The sequence below is a fragment of the Apodemus sylvaticus genome, chromosome 13 (genome assembly GCF_947179515.1).
Source record: "Apodemus sylvaticus chromosome 13, mApoSyl1.1, whole genome shotgun sequence".
NCBI classification, from domain to species: Eukaryota; Metazoa; Chordata; class Mammalia; order Rodentia; family Muridae; genus Apodemus; species Apodemus sylvaticus.
The window spans coordinates 92,510,224-92,537,095 of NC_067484.1; the positions used below are offsets into that span (position 1 = coordinate 92,510,224).

The window sequence follows — 26,872 nt, forward strand, 5'->3', positions numbered from 1 at the left end:
ACTTGTAAGCCAGATATGAAACCTTTACTATAGCTGAGACAGACGCCTCCCTTACATCGTGTGACCCTTGCTGAGCCTTAGGTGTGACTTCTTATGATTCCTCCTCATGGCCCTGGATGTCTCATCTTTCTCTAGGAAGTCAGAACATTCTGTTTCCATTTCTCTTCCTTCATGATCCATATCTACCCATTTCTGAGGTGAGTCTCCCCAAGGTCCTGACTCTTTGCCTTTGGCAGGAGGCTCTCCTTTGCCAGGTTTCTCTGACCCAGTTCATCTTATAACCTGCATTAGAATTACTGCTGTGTATATTTCAACCCTACAATGAGGCTTTGCCAAGATTGCTCCCAAGATATTAGCACATTTCATGTTGTCCTGCATGAATGTTGTGCGAATCTCAGCCCACCCCGATCACTCAGAGGCAGTCAGTTCCTCCTCTGTACTCAACTGTTCACACTTTGGGCATTTCTATGATTTTCTTGAACTCTAATTATGTGATCATGCTAAATTGGACCTTAGTCTAAAAATCCAACTGTGATCAGGTAACATTTAGCTAAAATAACAGTTCTATTATGTTCAAATATTAAGCTTATATATGTGATAATTAAGTATAATTAGATTAGATAAATTAATTTCTAATTGCATTCACAAAACTACAAATTATCTTATGATCTTTATCATGAATATAATTTTAAATATCTTATAAACTTGAAATTAAGTGATTTTAAATAAAATACTGAGTTAAAAAAGCCTACTGTAAAAATTTTTTAAATCCTTGTACTCTGAAATAAATAAAATTCAGCTGCCAAAATTAAAGGCATGAACATCTTTTCTTGGTATATTAGCGACCCCTAGTGTCCTGTGCTTGAAACCAGCATAACAGTATTCTTTCAGTCTGTTTGCCATTTGTTCCTGTCTTTATTTCTCAGAGACATTTATAATTTTAGAGTTTTTATATCTTTTGTAAATTGCTTAAAATAGTGACATAATAAGTATAGTAAATGTTTGGATCGTGACACTGGCCTTCATTTTTACTGGAATTCAATAAATTTTAAATGAATTCTTCCATATACTGTCCCTTAGGAATTGTATATCCTAACAGAGTGATATGTGATTTGAAGTATATGTAAGGGTTCCCCTGTACCACCACTATGGTGTTTCCCTTCTCCATAACCAGCTGTCTGTAACCAGAGAGGGGGACATTGCCTGTTGTCCTTGGGAAGCAGCTGAGGTGCAGATCAGGACTGTGGGATCACTCCTGTAGAAGGGTGGAGGTGTCAGGAACGGGCAGAGCCCTGGGGAGGAGCAGCGCCTTACAGCCGTGGTCCCTCCTGCTAGGTATTGGAGATACCTACTTTGGAGGTATGACCTTGGAGTCATGTTCTGTAGCTGCTGCTGGAAAAGCCTGCCTCCCGGCCACTCCCCAAACCAGCAGTGGGAGGTCTTATTTCTCCAGGGGACTGGCAACAATACAGAGCTTCTCCCACAGCCAGGGTTGTTCAGCTTAGCTTAGGGTCACTTCTTCATGCTTTTGAGGGGCAGCAGCTTCAGGATGTCCACGTGCCTCTCCAGGTCTGTGGGAGGGCGCTGCACCATGGGTTCTCTGGATATACAACTGAAGCAGCTCCTTGTGGCCTGTCGTCCATTCTGGAGTCTTTACCTTTCCTTTCAGGTTTCCTGGGGTGCGACTCAGGCTCACAGCCCTGGTTACCCTTCCGTTCACTACCCTGGCCTGCTTGCTCTCGTGATGATGTATGTCTGTAATCCTATCCCTGAGGAAGCAGAGGCAGGGCCAGGAATTCCAGGCCAGTTAGGAGTCCATGGAAGGTCCCTGCCCCAAACAACAAATGGATAAGCAGGTAGCACAGGCGAGTGAGAGGCTGCAAAGCTTCATATCGTGTCAGTTAGATGTCTCCTCTAGGTCAGTGTTCTTCTTTCAGATGATCAGGTTTAACTTTTATGGTGACTATTTTTGCCTGATGGTTTTTGACACTAATTCGTGTGTGTGTGTGTGTGTGTGTGTGTGTGTGTGTATGCACGCACACATGTGTGTGCGTGGAGCTGAATCAGAATCACACATGCTAGGTAGGTGTTCCGGACTGTATTTCCAGATATTTGCTTTTAAATTTTTTCCCCATCTATTATTTGTTTGTATGTGTGAGGCACATGGGCAAGTCAGGGGACAACTTGCAGAACTGTTTTTCTCTTTCTACCGTGTGAATCCTGGAGGGAACATAGGTCATCAGGCTTGGCTAAAATACCACCTTGTCAACCTGTTATTTGCTCTTGAGAAAATATCCTGGCATTAGCCACTGGTCTGAGAAGAACTGACTGATAGGCAAGGTCCCTTGATTCTTCCTAAGATGGACCCCAGCTCCTCTAGGTTTTGTCTTAACGGTACTCTCTGATGAGATAGACTACCGGGAGGCTCCATAGATGCCAGTGGATGAGGCAGAGCCGGAATCGTGTACCGCTATCTGCGCGAGGCAGGGTGCCCTTCATCTTTGTCCTGACTGGGATAGGAAAGAGCAGGCTTTCCATATTGGTGTCTGTGCACTCCGTGTTACGTATCCCGTTCTCCAGCAAGCAGCACATGAGACTGAGTGGCTGTCAGCGAGCCTGTTGTATTTGGTTGGGTTGTGGAAGCCCCCTGTCATTCTCTACTTTGCATCTGGTGTCCATGGTTGTGTCGGACATGTGACCAATGTGGAAATGTGGTAGGAGGTGCCATCAGTGCACCCCTACATGACTCCTCGCCTCTCCACGATGTCAGTGTCTGATGGCCGTTGTTCTGGGGAGACACAGCACACTTGTCTTCTTGCCCCAGATAGGGAGCTCACCACAGAGCAGAATATACATACCACCAAAGTCCAGCTTGACAAAGAGGTATTTGTTGGGTTCCTTACAGAAGCAGAAATGACTCAGACAGCTGCATCACTGAAGGCCACTCCAGCATGGGTGACAGCTCACAGAGCTGGGGACTTGGCACGCAGTGTGTAGGCTATGGGCAGCTCGACAGGTTGGAGAGTGTCCTTTCTGAGAGACCGTTCTACGCCTGTTCCAGGTGCTCGGCTAATACCTGCTGCTTCTAGGAAGCTGGTCTGCTCTGAGTCCTCTTTGCAATTGTTGGAGGGGGACTCGGCCTTTTATTGTTTACTCTAGCAGAGGGGGCTGGTGAATCTGGTTAGTTTTAGGGACCATCTGAAGTCCTGAGGTTTCAGGGACTATTTCGAGTTCTTTACGTTGCTATTTAAAGAGCTTCCTGTAGGATGGAATGTTTTGGTCTAGGAGGAAACTGTTAGCCACCAAATGCTGGTGATGAAACCCAGAGCCTGCATGGTGGCCTGCTGAACATGCTGCACGGTGGCCTGCTGATAGATCCCTGCCCTTTCTCTTGGGTTTTAAAGATGGCACTAACTTTGCCATTCTTTTCTACATAGGGTATGGCTTATGGTTTGCCTTGACTAGAGGCTGGAAAGAGGCAATTTTAAGGTCATGGAAGCAACAACCGATTTGTCTGCCCCAATTTGACAGAGAGGGGCCGGGGAAGGCCACCAGTTACGTATGTGGACCCAGGGTATACACTGAGCCCACCTGGCCTGGGGCGATATTTAATTTCTTTCAACAAAGGGTCCTAATGACACTTCTTGTCTGTCAATCAGCTTAGACCTTACATGTAACAAACAGTTCGTGCTGTGTTTAATGGTTCTCCTTTCCTAAGAAAACAATTACTTCAGAAAAGTAACCATTTTGGGAATAGCCTGGGAATCGTGTAAGATTTTAACTTCCAGATTTTGGCTTCTCCTTTAGTGACTAGTTGATTAAAATGGGGTACAGAGCTAAACAAAGAATTTTCACCTGAACAACTTTGGATAGCTAAGAAGCATCTTAAAAAATGCTCAACTTCATTAGTCATTAGGGAAATGCAAATCAAAACAACCCTGAGATTTCACCTTACACCAGTCAGAATGGCTAAGATTAAAAATTCAGGAGACAGCAGGTGTTGGCGAGGATGTGGAGAAAGAGGAACACTCCTCCACTGCTGGTGGGTTTGCAAATTGGTACAACCACTCTGGAAATCAGTCTGGCGGTTCCTCAGAAAACTGAGCACATCACTTCCGGAGGATCCTGCTATACCACTCCTGGGCATATACCCAGAGGATTCCCCAGCATGTAATAAGGATACGTGTTCCACTATGTTCATAGCAGCCCTATTTATAATAGCCAGAAGCTGGAAAGAACCCAGGTATCCCTCAACGGAAGAATGGATGCAAAATATGTGGTATATATACACAACGGAGTACTATTCAGCCATTAGAAACAATGAATTCATGAAATTCTTAGACAAATGGATGGAGCTGGAGAACATCATCCTAAGTGAGGTAACCCAGTTTCAAAAGATCAATCATGGTATGCACTCACTAATAAGGGGATATTAGCCTAGAAAATTGGAAAACCCAAGACACAATCCACACATCAAATGAGGTACAAGAAGAACGGAGGAGTGGCCCCTGGTTCTGGTAAGACTCAGTGCAGCAGTATAGGGCAAAACCAGAACAGGGAAGTGGGAAGGGGTGGATGGGAGAACAGGGGGAGGGAAGGGGGCTTATGTGACTTTCGGGGAGTAGAGGGCCAGAAAAGGGAAATCATTTGAAATGTAAATAAAAAATATATTGAATAAAAAAAAAAGACAATAAAAAAATTGACAAAAAAAAAAAAAAAGATTTAGTGGGGAACTCAATGGAGCCTAGCTGTACTGCCCGATCAGGGTGCCATGAGACTGAATCCAATGCACTAGCGGGACTGTTCCCTTCTGAGGCTTAGAGCCACTTGGAGGCTCATTTGGGTTGTTGGCAGAGCTCACAGAAGTCACAAGCCTGGGGTCCCAGCTTGTTGAGAATTGTTTAAAGTTTCTATAGGCCACACTCAGGCGTAGCTCCATGGAGCCGGGAAGTACCCAGCTCCCTCCTCCAACCTTTTCTGAGTCTCACACTGTATCCGAGGCTGGCTGGAACTTACTCCAGATGCCTGGCTTTCCAGTCCCTTCCAGAAGACGGAGTCAGTAGGTGCTGTCCACACAGCAGTCTCCATTTATTAAAGCCAGTTACAGAAGTAAAGTCAGTCCTGTCCAGTTCTGACTTGAGTAAGACATGCTGTTCATTGCCACGATGGCATGAGCTTTGTTGAATTACACAGTACACAAGTCTACATCTGTTTCTTACCAATATGTAACACATGTATTAAAGTCTTCAAACAGAGCTTGGATGGTAGTTCATACCTCACAGTTTTGTGAGTGTTTAAATTAGTGACTGCAGGTAGTGGACATGGGCTGCAGAAGTGGACTAAAGCTAATTGTTCTTCCAGTTATAACTCTGCTGTGGAGTCTTCATTTTAAGTAGTGGACGAATTCAGAAAAACATATAATAAACGAGAGCATAAAATCCAATGTGATGTGCTACAATTTCCAAATGCCTAATTTATAAATATTCATCGAGTTTTATAGCCTTTGGGTCTGGTTAATGTGTGTGTGTGTGTGTTTTAAATTTACAACCTACTTTATAGTAGAGTTTTAAAAAATGAACATGATATTTTTAGCAGCATCATTTATAACAGACAAAAAAAAAAAAAAAAACCCAAAAGCCTAAATGTTCATCAGTTTCTAACATTTAAGCACTGTGTGGTGCCCTGGCAAGCATTACAGAAATCTCTCAGCAACAGAGGAGGGGTTGCACACCCAATCAGAACCGTGGCTGAAGGGAGACACAACATAAGGCCAAACGCTGTATGTTTCCTTCATTGAAATGTTCATAGACTAGAGAGATGGCTCAGTGGTTAAGAGCGCTGACTGCTCTTCTGAAGGTTCTGAGTTCAAATCCCAGCAACCACATTGTGGCTCACAACAATCCATAACAAGATCTGATGCCCTCTTCTGGAGTGTATGAAGACAGCTACAGTGTACTTACATATAATAAATAAGTAAATCTTAAAAAAAACAAGAAACGTTCAGGGGGCACGTCCATAGCGACCAAATGTAGATGAGTGGTTGCTAGGGCATTCGGAGAAAGGATCAAGTGATTGTCTGATTCCTGAGAGTGGTGAAATGTTCTGATATTTGGTAGTGTGCATGACAGCACAGTTCTGTAAGCCTATATACGAAAGGCAAAGAATTCTGTCCATTTCCGGGTAAGATCTGTGCGATGTGAATTACTCCATAGAAAGTTGCTCAGAGGCACTGTGGGTGTGAGATTTTCCTCTCCTCCACCTGAAATGAATTGTGTGATGGTGACAGTATCATAAGGGATCAGCGGGTCACAGGGTGGGATTAGGGCAACTGGGGACATGACTATGTTAGCTTCCCTGGGACCTTGATTGTACAGTCCGCACCTTTACTGGTCATTCACTGAGACGTGAGACCAGAACAAACAGACGTTGTCTTCTGACTTATTAGACAGGTTGCTCAAAGTGCTTTCTTGGCCAGAAATATGTGAGGCAAAACATCTTTATTTATGAATAAATGTTCAGACATAGGAAGAAAAATGGAACGCCTCCCTTCTCTGCACTGAGGGAGGAGACACCAGGAATGGAGAGCAGAGGGCTGAGGGGGGGAAGAAGACGGAGAGGTGGTAGGTATGAGGCAAGGGCTGCACTCTACATGGTGCGGGCACCGAGCCTGCCTTGAGCCGGAGGAGTTTGAAGAAATTCCACTCCTTTCAACTTCCCTGGCACCCTTTCCAGTCCTTTGGTGCCATCATTTAGCTGCATTCCCTGGGGTGTCGCTGGTGGTTCGTTAACTCTTGGGGTTTCTATTTTCACGGTTTGCAGTCTGACACGCTGAGCACGTTGGGAGGAGTCTGTAGTCTGTCTCCTGCTGCCTCTCCCTCTGGCTGCTTTGATGGTTCTTCCTTAGAGGCCTTCCTCCCTGTTTTCCTTAACATTCTCTTTTCTTTGGAAGTGTTCCACCTCAGCCAACCAATCTGTTCCCTTGGCTTCATTTGATCTTCCTAGGGGATTATTTTAGGACCTGTGATTCCGCCCCATGCTTTTCTTAAGGCATCTGGGTCCTTCTGTCAGCTGCCTTGCTGCTTCAGGCCTCTGATGTCTGCACCTGTAGAGGGGCTCCCCATGCCACTCTCCCCGTGCTCCACTCTCCCTGTGCTCCACTCTCCCCGTGTTCCACTCTCCCCGTGCTCCACTCTCCCCGTGCTCCACTCTCCCCGTGCTCCACTCTCCCCGTGCTCCACTCTCCCCGTGCTCCACTCTCCCCGTGCTCCACTCTCCCCGTGCTCCACTCTCCCCGTGCTCCACTCTCCCCGTGCTCCACTCTCCCCGTGCTCCACTCTCCCCGTGCTCCACTCGGAAGCCCCCTGCGGTATCTGCATTGGTGCTCAGTTACTTCTCCGTGCCTTCTATCCTTAGGAGGAGGAATGTGCTCATTGCTTTTTACCTAAGCTTCCTCCCCCAGGCATTGTCCTGGCCTTTTAGAAATCCCACTTTGACCTTTAGACTGGGGCTGTCCCATTGAGCATCATGATTTCCATTTCAGTTTTGTCAGAACCTTGTCTTTGCAAGGAGGTTTTCACAGCACCTTTCCCAATCCCTCATGCGGGGTGGGGGTGGGGGTGGGGGTGGGGTGTCCATCCCCTACAGGATGTCCATCCCTTCCATTCTCCCTTCAGTGCCTGGTATCTAAGAATAGTTTCTCTGTCTGGCCTTTCACAGTGTTGAATACACGAGGAAAGCAAATAATAAGAATTTGGGGAGGTACTGAAAGGTTCTCGGTGAGGGAACATAGGTGCAGTTGGTGTTTCTTCAGTCACCAGGGATATAACTCAGGACTAGAGGAAGAATTCCAGCTCTTGAGGCATGAGGAAGACGATGAATTGTTTTGTATCTGCAGTGTTACAGAAGGCAGGTGGCCTTGGATGCGTCAGAGAACAGCACAGCTGGGCTTGCAGGAAGTTCTCATCCGTAAGGAGAGTTACTCTGTAATGCCCCTGGAAACATAAGCCACCGCTGCGTACTGAGTGAGACAGTGAAATAGTCCCTGACTTGTCTCTGGGTGGCTCAGTGATTTCAGTGGGGTAAATGCAGACACCAGTCCCTGGGGTGCCTTCTGGAGTTCTAATTATGACTCTGGATAGCACATCTATATTTTGATACTAGTTCTTTCTTCTGAGTGTTTGCTTTCTACCCCTGGAGCTGGCTAAGTAACTTGGAGCCTGATTTAGGAAGTCTCTGGTAGGAGCAGCTCACATTGATCAAATGCTATCTCATCCACCTTATTTATTTATTTTAAAAATTTCTCTTTTGGTCTTTGAGAGAAGATGTCAGTGTGTAGCTGAGGTTGGTCGTGAGCTCATCATGATCCTTTCTTTCTCTTCAGCCTCCCCAGTGTTGGGTTTACAGGTAGACACTGCTATACTCTCCTCTTTGCACTTTAAAATTGGCCTTTTAGTTCTTAGTTGTAGAGTTCTCTGTATGTTCTTCTACAAGTCTCTTGCCAAATACATGATTTGTAATTATTTTTCCTGAGACAGGGTTTCTCTGTGTAGCCCCAGCTGTCCTGGAACTTAACTTTGTAGACCAGGCTGGCCTCAAACTCAGAACTCTGCTTGCCTCCACCTCCCAAGTGCTGGGATTAAAGGTGTATGTCGCCACTACCACAATTTTGTTAAATCGTTTTTACCAGGCTCTGGGCTCTTCATTTTCTCACATGAAATGTTTTCATGAACCATTTCTTCTGTGACATGAAATACTGGCATCCTTAAAATTCCTTTACTAGAATGCTGCTGCTTTTCCTAACCGTTTCCCCATGTGTCTCCTGTGTCCTTATGTCCTGGAAAAAGCAAGGGAAGAGGATTGTTTGAGGCCAGCCTCGGCTACATAGGAAGGCCCACACTTACTCGGAGGAACTCTATCTGAAAAGAAATAGGCTGAAATGTCACATAGTAACTAAGATAGTAGATATATTTTTGTTATACTTCAAACATTATTTAAGTACCTCTACTGTATAAATACTTAAAAATAATGTAGGAGATTTTATGGCCTTAAAGGAAGAAGGAAAAGCGTAGGGTGGCCTGACAGGACTTACTTCGCTCTCTGTGTTTCAGGGTGAATGTGGTCACCCTCCCTTGGAGTGGGGATTCTAGGGTATGGCCGTGTATGTGATATCTGGGTCCTCCGTGTCACCGCGGAAGGTTGCGTGTTGTTCCAGGGCTGTCGACGGGTGTTATTACTCCATTACTAGTCATGTGGAAGTTACAAACGTTAATCATGCAGGGTAAACCCAAGTAGTATTTACTTTGCTGAATATTGACTTCTGGAAATTGTTTCAGTATGAACTTCTTTCAGTGTGATTTGTCCCATCAATCTGTCCACTTTAAAAAATAGTTGAAGTATTAAAATTACCATATGAAAATGTAAGTGTTCAAGAAATTCTTATTCTCATCAGGCCTTATAGAAATGAATGAATATCCTGAATTCTTTCTCAACTATGATTTTGTTTGCTTACATAACTAGTTTAATCATGCATTATTTTAATAAAGGAACTGGATTTTATTTTAAAGTTTTTTTTAGACTTATTCTTATGTTATGTGTGTGAATGTTTTGCCTGCATGCAAACATGTATTCCATGTCCGTACCTGTTGAAGCAGGGATTACAGATGGTTGCAAGCCATCCTGTAGATGCTGGGAAGTGAACCCAGGTCCCCTCCACAAGCAACAAGTGCTCTTAACTGCTGGACTGTCTCTTTAGCCCCTAGATAATTTACTTTTAAAGGTCAACTAAAGAAATTGGCTGTATATTGATCGTGGGTTGGGAATTGTTTAAGCACTTATAAGTTATTAGCAGAATTTTTGTAAGCATAATTGATTTGATATGAAGATTCTGACATATTTTTTCCATTTTAGAAATTACAGCAGTCACTAATTTGAAAAAGGATTGTGATATAATAAATTAGTAGCTTAGCAACAACTAAAATAATTTCTCTGTTTAGGAGCTGGTATTGCTTCTTTTAGAATACAATGCTGATACTACAGTTGTAAATGGAAGTGGACAGACAGCAAAAGAAGTCACCCATGACAAAGAAATCAGAAACATGCTTGAAGGTAAGCCCAGCGTCTGGTTTATCATTGCGAAGGCAGAAAGTGTGGGTGACTGCAAACCGTTCTGTGGCTGAGGTCATTTCAGAGCTGTTGCTTGTGTGTTGCTTGTTCCCTCACTCTGGTAGTTACTGCTGCTGTGGCATCGTAGCTGACAGAAGCAGCCTAACAGATGTGAAGGGTTAATGGCATGGCCGTGACTGCGTGGCGCTGGAGCATGCAACTGCGCTCTACTGTGGAGGATCGGGAAGCAGGGAGAGGGCCAGAGTCGGGCTGCTTATGAAACTCCAAGCCATTTTAACTGCCTGCTTTCTGCGAGGTCCTACCTCTCAAAGGTTCCAGGGCCCCCCAAAACACAGCTAGCAGCTGGGGACCAAATGTTCAGATAAGAGAGACTTGGGGAACATTTCACATCCAAGCTGTAGCCTTCACTTCATGACTATTAAAATCTTCACTTATAAAAGAACATAGCAGGCTAAAAATATGTTTTCAAAGCATAACGAGATGAGGGGTAGATACTCCAGACACGAAACGATGTGGCTTAGATATGCTGCTGCAGCACAGTAAGGAGAGTGCCTGGGAGAAGGCCGAGGTGCTGCTGAGCAGAGCGGTGTGACAGCCATGCCACACGGCAGATCTCTGTCTCCGCCCTGGCTTCCACACGGCCCCATGGTGCTCTAATACCAACACTCATTTCTTGATGGATCAGTTTAATTGCTATGGACACCAGAGATTTAATTGCATTTCAGAAAATGCATGAGCCTTGAATAGTGCAGAGAAATTTCTCCACTACAGTCTAAAACAAAGCCACTTCCACGCTTAGGTAAAAGGATTAGTGTTTGATAGTCCAGGCTTTGCTGTAAGGCTAGACCAGGTAATTTCTACTTTGCACATAAGGTCTGAAAATTACAGCTGTGCCTTCACACATGTCCTGTTCCTCTTTCTTGCAATTCAAAGAAGGGTGATACAACATTGTATTTAAGGGTGTTAACTTTGTAACTGTAATTATTGATACTTTTATTCATGTGAAATCTGCAATCTCGCTTGTAACACTTTTCTAATCAATTGAAATTTTGCTTATTCTGTAGTTACAAAAATAGCAACTGTCTGGCACCTATTAGAGAATTGTTATCAACACATACTGCACATATTGGTGGGTTTGGAGTGATCTTTCTCTGCACTGGTCACATCCAGCTGCCTTCTTCTAGCTGTTCTTCTAGAGTGACATTTTGTCCCACATCTTTAGGTCAGTGCTTTCACCTGACCTCACTGGTTTCAGTGACTAACCAGATCTACACTTCTCTTCTACCTGTCACTGTAGCATGTGATGGAAGGGCTCCTGGCTCATATTGGATATGGTCTTTGCCCTTTAACACATTATGATCTATTGACAGGTGCGATAACTGTTTCTGATCCTGACCTGTCATGGGAACCCAGGACTGGGCTTTTTCTGATAGACTGAAGGTTGGGTTAGTCTGACAGGTGGACACTTGATAGGGGAATTGTCAAGACATGCTCTTAAGGCTCCTCTGAAACCCAAGCTGTGCAAAGTAAGGGCTTAGATGACTTCACAGGTAATGTCATTTGTTAGATCATGTGTTCCTAGCCTGGGAAATAGAAGGTAGAGACTTAATCAAGTGATGCTCTACTGATGAGCTCACCTCCTGTTGTGGGAAATATTAAAGAAGGATGGCAAGTTCTCCCGCTTTACCCACTACTCTCAGCCCTGGCGGTCTTGCCGGCCAGTTCTTATGGTGACTCTGACTCAGAGCTCCAAATTCTCTCCACCCAGCTCCCTAAGTTCCCACTGGTGGGTCTCTACCACACCAGCCTCACGCTTCAAAGCCCCCATAGCCTCTGTGGTGCACATCTGGCAAACCCATGCTGTACCTTTCTCTCTGGAACCCAGTCAAGCTGCCACGTGAAGGAAAACACCACGCAAACTTAGATCAGAATCAATGGTAACTCAGTCGCTGGGTACAACAACTAAAGCCTAATCTTGTACGCCATAATAAATCTAAATCCTCTGGATTTGCCATATAGGCCGGGGGACACTAGTAGCCATATCTTGCCCTCTCACCTGTCCAAAAATCCTTAACTCTCTCCTGCTTCCTTTCTTCCTCTGTCCAACCTAGAAGCACCACCTACTCGCCCAGTGAATGGTCACTTCATTCATTCAGGAGAAGGTTCCTAAGAAGTCACTTGAATACTCATTCCTCAGTCCAGACAGTCCCTCCTGGGAAAGTGGAATTAACATCAAAATACAGGCATCACTAGGGCCATCCACACAGCCTTCCCCAGATTTAATGCAACTTGTAGACAGCATTAACTCGCCATTTGCAGACTTCAGAAAGTGCTGGGGACATTTCACCATGATGATAGGTAGACTAGAAACTAGACAACAGGAAAACATAGAGACAGGAAATAGAGGTATGCACACTTAAATATCTAAAGTGATGGTATTTAGAGAGAGATGATCTTACTTGTGGTAGAACCATAGCCAGCTAATGGACCAGAGGTTGGGTACAACAGAGTTTATCTCGGTCCACAGGGGTGAGTCAACTTGAAACAAGCTTTGAGTTTTCCATGAAGGGTATTCAGGGAGAGGGCTCTAGTGAGGAAGAGCTTCTCTCTCTTTCTCCCTCCCTCTCCTACCCCCCCCTCTCTCTTTCTCTCTCTCTCTCTGTGTGTGTATGTGTGTGTATGTGTGTGTGTGTCTCTCTCATTCATAGACTATAGAGAGGTTTAACAATAATTACATGATTACTTGTATGCCTTTTGACTTTCACTTAGATTATGCATATAAACATCTTGCCTCTATCTCGTTTATCTTTTAAATATCATTTGATGCCGAATTGGTTCTGATGGTTGTTGTTTAACCACTTGAAAGAAATTTGCATGCCGAATGACATTATTGCCTCCAGACACTTCAGTATGTCTCTTAAGAACAAGGTGTTTTCGCAAGAACACGTCCCACACAATCAGCTAAGGAATGCTCATAGGACTCATGACACTGAAGTGACAAACATGGAGCCTGTGTGGCTCGGACTAGGCCTTCTGTTATGGTTGTGTACAACACTGTTGTAGTCGCTTGGTGTTCTTGTGGGAGTGGGGGTATCCCTGACTCCCTGTCCCTGACTCTCGCCTTTGCTTGGGACCCTTTCCATCATACTGGGTTGCTCTGTCCCGCCTTCACATGAGGTTTTACGCATAGTCTTATTGTAACTTGTTATACCATGGTGTTGTTTCTTGTCCTCCTCTTTCTCCTCTTCCTGATATTCCTCCTGCTCTCCTCCTCCTCCTTTTTCAGTGGAGGAGATGTGGATCTCAGGGAGAAGGAGGTGGGAGAGAGACCAGGAAGAATGGAAAACTACAATCAGGACATAATGTTTGAAGTAATAACAACAATAATAGCCGGGCGTGGTGGCGCACGCCTGTAATCCCAGCACTTGGGAGGCAGAGACAGGAGGATTTCCCCGTTCAAGGCCAGCCTGGTCTACAGAGTGAGTTCCAGGACAGCCAGGGCTACACAGAGAAACCCTGTCTCAAAAAACGAAAAAACAACAGCAACAAAAGGATGGGTATCTTTTTATATAATCACAATGAAACCCCCAAAATCTTTGGGTTTTGCCTGTAGGATCTTAAAATCCTAGAACTGAAAATCCTAGAACTGTGAACTCTAAAATACATGGATACCCAAATGTCTTTTATAAAATGGTATCTTTTTTTTTTTGTGGAACTTATAGGTTGCCTCCCATATGCCTTTAAAGTATACAGAAATTATTTTATTATGAACTATTTATATAAGTCCATTTCAGACACAATGATTTTTTAAAAATTTCCTCACATTCTGGAGGCTGCCTTTTCACGTTTTAAAAAGTTCAATTTGATACGGACATATTGTTGACTGAGTGATGAGGAACCCTTGGTCTGCTTCCCTCCCCACTTTGTTCTTCTGTTTTGGGATGTCTAGTCTAATGTCAAAGATGGTCTGTCTTAAGAGTTCTGTCTTTGATAAGCCTGTGCTGCATTTTGAGTTAAACTTTCATATGCTATGAGGGAGGGTTTTCCTGTGTAAGTACCAGTTGTCTCAGCACCTTTGTGCAAAAAATTCCTCTGTCCTCACTGGACAGTACTGATGCCCCCATGGAAAATCAGTCTAATAGTCTCTGGAGTATGCATGATGCCCAGACAGTGTGATGCTGTATAAGCAGTTGTGTTGTACTCTGGGAACATTGGCAAGGAATGATGCTGAGAACAGACTCTTTGTATTTTATTTCATTTAAACCTGTGATTGGTTAAACCCAGAGACAGAGCCCATGAGTGCCAAAGGCTGGCTCTATAATGATCAATATCAGAAAATGCAACACTTGTTGACAAATCATGGGCTACAGAGATGGCTCAGCTGCTAAGAGTACCTGCTGTTCTTACAGAAGACCCAAGTTCATCCCAGCACCCACATGGTATACACATATGCAGTATATATATATATATATATATATATATATATATATATATATATATATATATATACAGGCAAAATGCTCACACATATACCATAAAAGAAATAGATCTAATGCACACCGAACATCCCCAACTGAAATTGGAATGGCTCCAGATTCTAAAACTTTTGGATGCCATAATGCCTAAAAAGTTAAGGGCCTTTGAGTATTTCTAATTTTGGATTAGGAACACTTTACCAGTAAAATTTACAAATACTCCAAAATCTAGAAAACGAAACAAGCAAACAAAAATCTCTGAAATTTTAAACTCTGAAAGTTTACAACTTTTTTTTTTTTAACTCAAAACACTGTTTTCAAACTAAAGAATTTTAGATAAGGAATACTCAGCCTTTTGTAACATAATGCACATTTCATATATATATATTTTGTCAGCTGTCCACATGACATGTCCCAATCTGGATCTAATGCATACTTTCACATTGTACTTGTTGTATCTCTGAGTCTCTATTGTTTGACACAGCACACTACCTTCTGCTCTATGTACTATTGACTGTTTTGAAGAGGGGTTAGCTGTGACTGAGGAAGGGAATGTGGCCTCAAGTTTGTAGCCTGCTTATTCTTTATAGTGAATTCCAGCCTGGCAGAACTCCACAGTGAGGCATGAATCTCAGTAAGTGTGTGTGTGTGTGTGTGTGTGTGTGTGTGTGTGTGTGTGTGCATGTGCATGAGGAGGCACTGGTTGGAAAGACAGTTGTGCATTCTACATGAATGTCCTTCAGTCTTAAGTTTTTTGGCCCATGTGATTAGTTACAGGACATCTAATGGGGCAGGAATACGAAGTAGGTGAGCTTGTCTCTTGTGTTACTGCATTGTATTAGAAAACACATGAGTGATTTGTGCTGCTATCGAGACAGTGGACACTGAGTAACCCTGGTTATCAAAAGTTTGTAATTGTTTATGCTGTCTTTTTTTTTTAAAGGATTCATTTATTTTATGTATGTGTGGATGCTGCCACTGTCTTCAGACACACCAGAAGAATACACCAGATCACATTACAGATGGCCCTGAGCTACCATGTGGTTGCTGGAAGTTGAACTCAGGACCTCTGGAAGAGCAGTCAGTGCTCTTCCTTGCTGAGCCATCTCTCCTACCCCTATGCTCAGTCTTATAATGAGTAAATCCCTAGTGCCTTTGAATTGAACTCCCAAATCTAATAGTATTTGAGTTTCAGTTCAAACATTTGTATTTTTCTACACAGTTATCAACTTGTTTGTTTTTTTAAGTATTTGTTTTTATATGAGTTTGTGTGTGTGTGTATGTCTGTATAATGTGTTTCATGTATGTATGGTGGGTACCTATAGAAGCCAGAAGAGGGTGTCAGATCCCTTGGAGCTGGAGTAAATAGATGGTTGTATGTTGTCCAGTGTGAGTGCTGGGAACTCAACTCAGGTCCTTTGATGTCTTTGTAATGAATTTCCAGTCAGATCATATCTAGCTGTAGAGCAGCAATTCTCAACCTGTAGGTCACACCTCCCCTCCCCACCCCAATGCTCACACATCAGATATCCTGCATATTAGATATTTACATTAAGATTCATAATAGTAGCACATTACTGTTTTGAACTTACAATGGAATAATTTTATGGTTGGCGGTCACACAGCTACTTTAAAGGGTCACAGCATTAGGAAGGTTGAGAACCACTCCGTAGATTACGATATATTTTGTTCTCTTGCAGCTGTGGAAAGGACTCAACAAAGAAAGCTTGAAGAACTGCTTTTAGGAGCAGCTAGAGAAGGAAGAACAGCTGAAGTATCAGCTCTGGTAACAAGAAGCATTATTTCTTATATTTGAGGAGGGTTTTTCCCTTAAATGTTAACTTCAAAATTCAGTGTCTGTGAGAGAAAACCTCTTATTGTCACCCTAGAAGAAAAGTGTGATTATACACAGATATACATGTGCCCAGCAACTCAGGGTGGGAATAGTTTAGGAGGTTCATATGCTGATAGGTCTTAGATTTCTGATTTATCTCCTTACCCCGGTCAAAAAACCCTGATGATTAAGAATCCAGTTTTTCATAGTAAATAGTTTAGGTAAAGAAAATTAATTTTTTTGAATTAAGCTCATTTAAAATAAGAAAAAAATTACAGAATCCAGTCAAAGAGGAAGTTTTCCTTATTTTGACGAACAGTAAATTCTGAACATACCAAGAAGGGACAGTGTTTGGATTGAGGGCCTAGAGCAAGCGAAGCAAGCTGGCAGCTTTGCCTGAGTTTCTTTTCTTCCTAGGAGACCTACTTTCTTGTTCCCATCCCCTGCATGGTCTCATTAAATATGAGACTCTAAATTTGTTCTGAATTCAAGACTGAAGCATTGCCATTTGCTTTAAAGTTATTTTAGCTCACTTGAAAGCATTTCTTTGGTTTCTAAGTATAGTACCTGCAACATTTTAAATTTTTTTGAAATGGAGACTCTATAGAGATTGCTGAAGCAGTAAGGTGGGAAGGACAAATTCAGCAGAGCCTTGACATTTACACTTCTAGCATCTCGGATTTAGTTCTTGGGACTGTTGGTTGGTGCTTGATTTATAGTTTTGCTGTCAAGAGTACAAAATACAAGACTGTTGGGAACAAGCAAATTAGTGACATCTTAATGTGAGGTGTTGGTGGGCAGCACTGTTGCTGTGCTTGGTACCAGGACATAGACCTCAGATCTCATACCTGCTCAGGACAAGCATGGGTCAGCTGCAGAGAGAGCCAACAGTGCATAGTCTGCAGACCTGCCATCTCTGCTGTTTGCAGGCTCTGCTTGGAGCCTTTCTGCACATTGTGAGGGGAAGCCTGTCTTTGGTGTATAATCACATCACCTTCCTGTGTTAGCTCAGCAGGCCCAATCCTCCTGATGTGAACTGCTCAGATCAGTTAGGAAATACTCCCTTGCACTGTGCAGCTTACCGGGCCCACAAGCAGTGCGTCCTAAAGCTTCTGAGAAGTGGAGCTGACCCCAGCCTGAAGAACAAGAATGGTGAGCATGCCGGTGACAGTTAACCCTTGGTCCTTTAACTCCATTGTTACACTGGATGGTCTCCTGCTTACATAAGTACGTTCACAAAAGTAGAAGAATGGCATCTTCTTCTCCTTTAAGACTTAGCTAGTAATGCACTCTGTACTCTAAATGAGACCAGTGTTGAGAAAGATATTCCTCCCATCCAGGAAAGACAGCTGTCATCTATTGTTGTTGTTTGTACAGTCGTACATTGTGAGGTTGCCACCGCTACAGAATTAGAGAATGTTGAAGGAGAGCCCAGGGTGGATTATCAGGAGCCTCTTGTCATGGCCTTTCATCCAGTGGTCAGTGTGCAGCCTTGCTTTACGGGCGCTACTGTTTCAGGTCCCTCTGCAATACATGCTGCTGACCCATTAGCATACGCCATGGCCAACGGTGCCTTAGCTGAGTGCAGCATCTCTACCTTAGGGTTTCTCTTTGAGGTGCATCATAAGCTTGCACTTAGAAACACTGTCCAGCCTTTCAGCATGGTTCTTTGGGACCATTTTATATGAGAAAGTAAAAACCAAAACACACTGAGACATGACCTTCACTGTAATAGGGCCACTTGGCCATTCCCACACGGACAAGAGAAAGCCAACGTTTACCTTGTTCTACTTTAGCGTGTAGAGCAATCTTGGAAAGCAGCATTTGGTGATCCAAAGTTTTTACTATTTTGGAAATATCTGTGAATGTCCAAAAAATTGCCTCCAATAATTGACTTTGCGGTTAGGCATTCTTTTAGCAGTAGTCAGATTTGCTGTGTATGGAAGCATTCTTAAGGATGGTGTAAAAAACTGCTAATCTTTGGAATGCATTCCATGCGCTCGCCTTCCTTCTGGGCATCAGTTGCTGACCTGGATGCTGCTGTACCTGCACAGCTGCACATGACGCTGGAAGGCGTTGGGCTCCTAGTAAAAGTACTGATAGGGCTCAACTGAAATTCCCTTCTGTGCAAATTAATTTGAAGAGAGGTGGTATTTTTTTTTCCTCATTAAAGGACAAAAATGTTTCATGCATTTTCTAATATTGTATTGTTCCATTGATTTTCTTTTGCTTTGATAACACACATATTTTTCTTGTAAAATTGCTGGTTATAAGTTCTTTTGCTTTGATAACACATACATTTTTCTTGTGAAATTGCTAGTTATAAGTTCATGTAGGTAGGAAGCCTGGTCATTTAGTTCTGCGTGTGCTTAATTGAGTTCTTCCTGTCTGCCTGGTTCTGCAGACAGTGAGTCCAGAGACGAGGCTGAGGTTTCATCCGGTTGGCAGCAGCTCAGAATTTATTTTTGGCATTAGGGCAGACTTTTGTGAAAGAAATCATACTACCATTTTTCCCTCTGCTGGAAGGATAGTTTCTCCAAAGGCCCCTACAGACACAGTGGGGGATATCAGAATCTGCAGACCTTTGTCTTTCTAGGTGCTGTGTAGAAAGACCGAATTGATGACAGTTCTCAGTGAACATTTTAAAAAGGGTTTTTCTCCTCACTCAAGAAGCAGATGTCAGTAGCCCCTGCTTCACACACATCAGCAGTTGTGTTAATCTGTCTCAGAACCAAGTCAAGCTCGTAATCTTTTCACTAGATTAAAAACAATGGCCTTTCTCCGTTCAGCCTCCCACTTCTGGATCATCTTGAAGCCATTCCAGAGAGCATACCATTCCCTTGATATACATTTCATTATATTAATGTAAGATAAAGACTCCATAGACAACCATGTCAGAGTTGTACTGTTCTGAGTTCTTTAACGATGGCTTAATTATGACCTTCAAATTCTAATTGTATGGTGTGTGGTTTAAATTAAAATTGTATAGCATATGAATTTCTATGTTAATAGAGGTGATAAAAACCTGAAGCACTATAATAGGATCAGTCAGTTATATTTTACTTTCTCAAAGTTTATACTTAAACACTTTGACAGAATTAAAAAATCAGTCAAGTCATATTACTGTTTGTCTCGAGACCTTCCAGAGCCATCCCATCGCGTCTAGAAAACACAGCTCACTTATAGTTGCTCGCAGACATCTAGTTCTGCGTGCACCACCTTCTGGTCTCTCGCACTCTGTCTCGTTTCTCTCCTGGGGCTTTTGCATTAGCTGTTCCCTGAGTTTTCACAAGATCCTTTTCAGTAATCATCCCTTCCCCAGCGAAGTCATCTGGGACCAGTCCCTCACTTTCTACCTGAAGTGGTAGCTATTGTCTGTCGATCTGCCACTAATTATGTTAGCATGCCATGGTTTATTACCTGTTATGTCTCTTTTAGAATACTTTTTTTTTACTGTGTCCTGTGTTGTTCATTGTAAATCACTGGTGCTTTATAATGGTGATTGGCACATAAAAAATTTCATTAGAAGTAGAAACAATAATACATACCAGGGTTTTTTTCTTATTTTTTAAAGAATTGGAAAAAAAAAAAGAATTGAACAGTTGGGTTGGAGAGATGGCTTAGCCGTTAAGAGCACTGGCTGCTCTTTCAGAGGTCCTGAGTTCGATTCCGAGGAACCACATGGGATGGTAACTCACAACCATCTGTAATGGGATCCGATGCTCTCTTTTGGTGTCTGAATATAGCTGCAAAAATAAATAAATCCTAAAAAAATGAATAATTAACCAACAAGTTAATGTGAGGCTTAATTTAAACAAATTGACTATGGGATAAGAAGTCTGTATTGTTTTAAGCTGGTAAGCTTGTGGTAATTTGTCCCACCAGTCATTTATAGACAGAAACCTGCCTGGCCACAGTACCTGCACAGAGTGCTCTGGGGACAGTCAGATTTTCTGACTTAATAGCTCCTTTAGCAGGAGGCCCTCAAGAACCAAGAAGGACACTTCTGGCAGGTGATTTTGTTTTTATTTTTTGCTGGTGGGAAAGAGTTTTTGAAAGCACAAAGGAGCATTATATGGTATAGTCGCAGTAAATTTTGTTGTGTAGCTGACATAATGACATTTTTCCTTGTGTTTTACACAGATCAGAAACCTCTTGACCTTGCCCATGGTGCTGAAATGAAGCACATTCTCATTGGTAATAAGGTGTGTATTGGTGGACTAACTCTTAAATTTCTAGGTTTCTAAGGTATCTATTGATGGATTGAGCGGCTAGCTTTCTAATTCCTTAAATGTCTAAATTTCCAATTTCCTGAATCAAAGTCTTTTGAAAAGAATTGAACGACTGCCTGAGCTCTGTGGGTGCGTCTTTAATAAACCGTGTTTCCAACAGGTTGTCCACAAAGCACTGAAACGCTACGAGGGCCCTCTCTGGAAGGTAGGATGGCTGTAAGTGGGAGGCCCGGGGGATGTGTAATGCCTTGTTTCTGTTTGCTTTTCTTTTCTCTCCAGTGTTTTCAGACTTACTGACCATGTCCCTTACTGACCATGATTTATGAGTTTTTTTACTTTTTAGTTCCATATAAAGATGTGAATTGGTAGCACCTATACTCTAATTTGGAATTTTTATCTTTTCTTGCCTTGTGCTTGGATGGTACTGGTGAGCTGCAGCTCCCAGGCAACCATGTGGCCACGGGGGCAGCAGCCGAGATGGCGCAGGGCAGTGTTGCCGTCTTGCTTGGCATAATGGTTTGCGTGTTTTAGCCCCTTCCCCCCACGCACAAAGCATACATTGCCAGGCACAAGCAGACTCAGAAAACTCTCTGGCCTGGCTCGTGTGGCTGTAAACGTCCATCCATGTGTGTTCCTGGGACACTCTGCAGCTTGTTATGGGATGTGCTCCCTTGTGAGGTAGCTTTTGTTCAATCGCAGCTACGGTAAACAGGAGTGTTCTCAGCCGAGCTGCGGTGCTGGATAGCGTATGTTCTAAGCTCTTGCTTGACTCAGGGTTTGGGTGGTTCTGTGAACTGAATACAAGGCCTCTTTGTGCTAGGTAAGATGTCTGCCGCACAGCTACATTCTCAGCCCCTAAATGAATATTTGTAGTTACAATATTTTCAAGTCATGAGGGGTTTATTGGGCTATACATATCTATAGATGATTGATATCTTACTTGTCCATTTCAAAGGCCTCTTAACATTGTATCAATCACTTCATTTTAGGGTGGTTATACTTTAAAGTGAGTTAAGTTTAACAGAGAGGAGTAGAAGAAAGTATTTTTTTTCCTCATCAAGTCATAAACGCCATAGTGCTTTTGTTATAAACATCAAATTATGGAAGACTTCACAGAAAGTTAGTTTCTGAATTGTCCTAGGAAGGACATTTTGTGGTGTAAATATTTCTATGTATTTTACAATTTAGTTATTTTCTAGAATAAACCATGGTAGTGCTTACTGCAATTTGCATCCATAAGCAGTGTTTGTATGTGAATTTTTTTGTGTGTAAGTATAGTATATAAGTGGATTTAGGTTAACTCTTTTTAGACATGCAATCACAACTTTGAGGTAATTGTGTTTAAGGCCCAGAACTGCTGTTTTCTGTAGTCAGTCCTGAACAGAACGATTAGAACCATAAGCTGTGACCTTACGAGTGTGGCATTGTGTTCTGTGTTCAGACACTCTGTAGAGAGGGCTCTGCTCACATCATTGCATTTACTATCTGAGCTCAAATTTATTACAGTTTATTGTTTAGTCTTCCTGTCTAGGTGGAAGTCTCAGATATGTCTATTTAAGCTTAATTACTTTTCCTTAGTTACATATTTGAATCCAGACACGTAAGCATGGAAAATTTTTGTTCTTTTCCTTTAGAGTTCAAGATTTTTTGGCTGGAAGTTATTCTGGGTAGTGTTAGAACATGGAGTCCTTTCCTGGTATCGGAAACAGTAAGTATTATTATCCTTATACTTACTAGGTTTTAGAATATAACATTTAAAATATTAGACATATTTTCATTTAGGTCTTTTTCTTTGCCTTGATATAATTTTTGTCTTGAAGGCCTGATGCCATCCATAATTCTTACCGCCAAGGATGCAAACACCTGACTCAAGCGGTGTGCACGGTAAGATGAGATGTGTGTTTGTACAGACTGAAGTCAGTGCTGCAGTGGGTGGTCCAAACATTGCAGACACTAGAGAATCCATGGGTACTGGGTTTCACATCTGAGAGCAATTGCAGTTAAAGATTCTGTTTGTGCGTGTGCAGGCACGCACACGTGTGCACACATAGACACACACACACACACACAGAGTCAACTTGTTGCTTTCCACTCGTGTTTAGAACAGGTGATCTAAAACAATCTAGACAGCTGTCCACACTGGCGGTGCGTGCGTGTCTTTCCTGTGGGTGAATCTGGATGGTGGAAGCTTCTCTGGGATTACAATGGAACTTCAAGCCTGTCAGAATCAGTTCCTGGACTCACTCCCGGCTGCTCTCTAGGAGTCTGAGATGTCTCTGTTTACTGACTGGTCTAGCTTGGAGCCCAGGCACATCTAAGGGCAGTAGGGTTGTACTGTAGCAGCCTGCCTGCCCTCAAGTGCACGTGTCTTGCTCTCCGCCTTAGTACGCTCTGTAGGCCCCTTGAGAGGTTACAGGCTGAGTGAACTGCCCTGTCAGTTCAGCACACACTGTGACCGAGTCGTCCATTTCCAGGCCTTTCTGTCTTGTCCTCTCTGGACACAGCAGACTGAATCTATGCATGCTCATCTTGACCTTCCTGTCCGCCGCCTTCTGCCTGTTCTCTCCTACCCCTTGGTTCTGCGCTACACTAAGGTTCTTACTCTACTGCGATCTTTTTATTAGTTTACTTTTTATAAAGTGAACTTGTTAAGTTTCTCCCACTTCATTTTCAAAACTTTAGCTTCTGTGGAATAATTAGGTCCTGCTGTGTTATGCTGCTGCCTGTTTTATAACTTCTAATTTCTTCCGTAGTGGTCTGCTTACAGCTGTATCTGAGTTGTATCAGCACAAGATAAATAGAGTTACTGAATACTCACATGAATCAAGCTGTGCTCAATTTCTTCTCTCCTGGGGTAGATGCCTAGATTGATTGAGATTTTTTAATACAGGCATTCCTATCCTTAGCTGTCGTTTTAAAATTATAATACAATATCTATAATATATAGAACATAACACTATTTTACACTGTGACATTAAGTACACTTAATTATTCTGCTAGTTTGAATAGCACGCAGTCCCAGAAATCTTTTCCTCCCCTAACGGGCAGTCTGTTGGATTCAGACCATTCACCTCAGCTTCTGCTGTGCAGCCACTCTCTATCTTGATGAACCTGATCGCTCCAGGGTCCATACAGAAGTGGAGTCATGCTTGTCTTTTTGTGATAGCCTGTTTGACTTAGCACAATGTCCTCCAGATTCATCCATGTTGTAGTATGCCATTAGATTTCCTTTTTACAACATTCTGTGCCTTTGTATACATATGCCAAGTTTTCTTTATCATTATTCAGCTGTCAGTGGACATTTAGTTCTTTAAATTTCTTGACCACTGTGGACTATGTCTACCCATGTAATGAGCATGAGCAGAAGTTACTTTGATAATATTTGCCTAAAAATAGACCTGATGGCTTATATTGTGGTTCCAGTTTTAGAATCTAGAGGGTTCTCAGCTCACCAACACTGCGTCTTGTTCTTTGGATTGTGGTCATCTTCAAGTGTGAGCTGTGGTACCTCAGTACGGTTGGAATTTGTCTTTTGCTGTCTTAGTGGAGTGTGACATCTTTTTAGGTGTATTTTGATCATCTGTGAATAGTTTTTTTTAAAAAAAAACAGTTAATTTTTTTAATAAACAATTTCATTTATCAGTGAGCCACTCCCATATCTAAATCCCCAAGCAGGTACACTCAGAAACACCAATAGACCAAGAATACACCCCCCCCCCCCAGAACCAATAAAATAGTCATTGGCACAAAATGAATGATCAGGTCACAGAGGGGAAAAAAGCTATCAGTGTTAACCAGTTAATCTCTTGGGAAATAGTTGTTCTGGCAGTATATGTTAGTCTGTAATCATGCCTTGGGGAAAGGAGGGAAGACATCAGTGTCATACTGTGCTACATATTGAGTTGATAACTAGCCTGAGGTATAGTATAGGCCAGCTTTGAGGGGAAGCTGTTAAGAGAATTGGATCCACACCTGTGGGGTATGGCCCTGCAGGTTCTAGTGGAGGCCCTAGTTGGAGACTCAGTGTTTGCAACACCTTTTCTGTCCAGTGTCATCTGTCCTGGCACCCAGGTATTCAAACATTGACCTTGAGGTTTCTGGAATGCATTCACCATTTGGTGAGTTTGGTGCAGCCAGGAGTCTGAAAGGGGAGTTGGGGGAAGCAGTTTTTATGCTGCATGTAGGAGTTGTCCCATGGGGAATGGGGATCAGCAGCCGTGCTTACAGCTGGTCCCATCGGGGATTGATGGGACCAAGCCTGTACTTCAAGCTTGGTGGCTGGCAGCAGAGGGCTTTGCGGGAAGAAGAGGTATCATCCTGGGCAGACTGCTGCAGCCTGGCCAAGGGAGGGCCCATCTCCTGCTCCAAGGATCCTGGATGAACCAAACCTCACCTTGTTCCTCCTTTAGTTTGAGTCAGAGGCTGTGATCTTTGGAGCCTGGAGGTCCGGGTATGGTTCCATCTTGCAGTGGTGCTCCAGCTCCCAAAGCTGCTCCCAGCTGTGCTTCTGGTCAAGGGGACCCAGAGTGTAGGAGGTCAGGGAGCGCGGAGATGCTTCCGGCTCGTCTGTAGCTCACCTCAGGTGTGACCCTTGAATAGTTTTTGAAGGAATGTCTGTGTAAGTCCTTTGCCTGTTGTTCAGTTCAGTGGGTGATTTTTTTGTTGTTGTAGGTGTTCTTTTTGTATTCTGGATATTTGTACACATAATGATCTGACGGTTTTTCCACTCTGAATGGCCTCTGCATTTGGATGCTGGTGTTCTTTGACATACCCCGAGGGCTTAGATTTTTGACCCGATGTGATTTTCCTGGTTACCTTGGTCACTCCTGCAATGGCGCTTTGGCTAGGACAGCATTTCAGGTACACTGTCTTTTCTCTCCCTTATCTTTTCTTTCATGAATTTCGTAGATTATGTTTCATACATGGTATAAGGTACAGACTTAGCTTGATTCTTCTGCTGTGGATACCTAGTTGCACTCACTGTGGTTTGGAGTATCTGCTTCCTTTCCATGACTAAGTGGTCTTGGCAGACTCTTCTGAAATCACTTGACTGTGAACGAGGTCTGGTTCTTTCATTGACTCATGTACCTGCTGGTATCACACAGTTTTCTTTACTGTGGCTTTGCAATGTGTTTTAAGCTGAAAAAGTTTGTTCATTGCTTATAAGATTGTTTTGGCTGTTTGTGAACTGATGAACACCTGTGATGATTTTTATGGTGGGACATAGCTCATGTATTTTTGTATGCTGCTATTTGGTTTGGTTTTACCCCACAATGATATTATTATTATTAATTATTATTATTTCTTCTTCCTCCTCCTCCTCTTCTTTTTCTTCTTCTTTCTCCTCCTTCCTCTTCTTCCTCCTTCTCTTATATCCTATGTACCATGTGCCCTTCTTCTGGATTTTACAATCATGTTTACCTTTCTGCAGGGTTTGTGACCCTTGAAGGTGGTGGTTGGGAGTTGATGGTGGTGGTGACAATACAGATGCTCTCTTTGTGGCTGACCATTAGACTGCCACTTATTCTCATTACTTTGACTATGAACCTATGCAAAGAGGAAACTTCTTTTCTTCCAGAGATGATAGAAATAGTAATCTATGAGAATAAACACAGTTGTTTAGGAAGTAATTTGATGGGCACACCATCTTCATTTAGCAAAATGACAGCAATGTCTTCCCTATGAAGGCCTATGAAATCCCTAGACATTATATCTTCACTGTGTTCACAGTACCAGATGAGAATTCCCTCCTGTGGGTCAGGGTTCAGATCTAGTCAGAGGGTAGTTATCATCCCTGTAATAGGCTTTCAACTACTGTACCTTTGGGAGCATCTTGTCTGAACTGTTAGTAGTACTGCATTCAGGGTCTACAAGTGGTCTACAAGTGGGTAAGGACAGTTTACTGACTCTTCCTCATAGCACCTTTCGGCATGAGCGCCACCCAACAGGGAGGATGCTTTATGTAGCTCAGGCTGGTCTTGAACTCACTGTGTAGGGGAGGAAAGGTGACCTTTAGTTCCTGGTCATCCAGTCTCTACATTCCAAGTGCTGGGATTGCAGGCATGCACCACCATTCGTGGCATTAAAACAACAACAGCAACAAAATATGGAGATAAAGTGTAGAACAGAGACTGAAGGAAAGAGACTGTCCCGCCTGGGGATTCATCCCATATACAGTCACCAAACCTTGGCACTAGTGTGGATGCCAA

At 43.0% G+C, this 26,872-nt stretch overlaps 1 protein-coding gene across 5 annotated transcripts in view; it reads left to right on the forward strand.

The window, feature by feature from the left end:
- The window catches only part of Osbpl1a (oxysterol binding protein like 1A), a 187,096-nt gene that overhangs the window by 16,030 nt on the left and 144,194 nt on the right, over positions 1–26,872 (forward strand). For all 5 annotated transcript variants that reach the window (XM_052201461.1, XM_052201460.1, XM_052201463.1 and 2 more), the window contains 7 exons: positions 9,993–10,104; positions 16,298–16,383; positions 17,439–17,583; positions 20,575–20,636; positions 20,824–20,868; positions 22,298–22,371; positions 22,484–22,547. In XM_052201461.1, the coding sequence (XP_052057421.1) occupies positions 9,993–10,104; positions 16,298–16,383; positions 17,439–17,583; positions 20,575–20,636; positions 20,824–20,868; positions 22,298–22,371; positions 22,484–22,547 (588 nt within the window). The remainder of the gene's footprint in view (positions 1–9,992; positions 10,105–16,297; positions 16,384–17,438; positions 17,584–20,574; positions 20,637–20,823; positions 20,869–22,297; positions 22,372–22,483; positions 22,548–26,872) is intronic.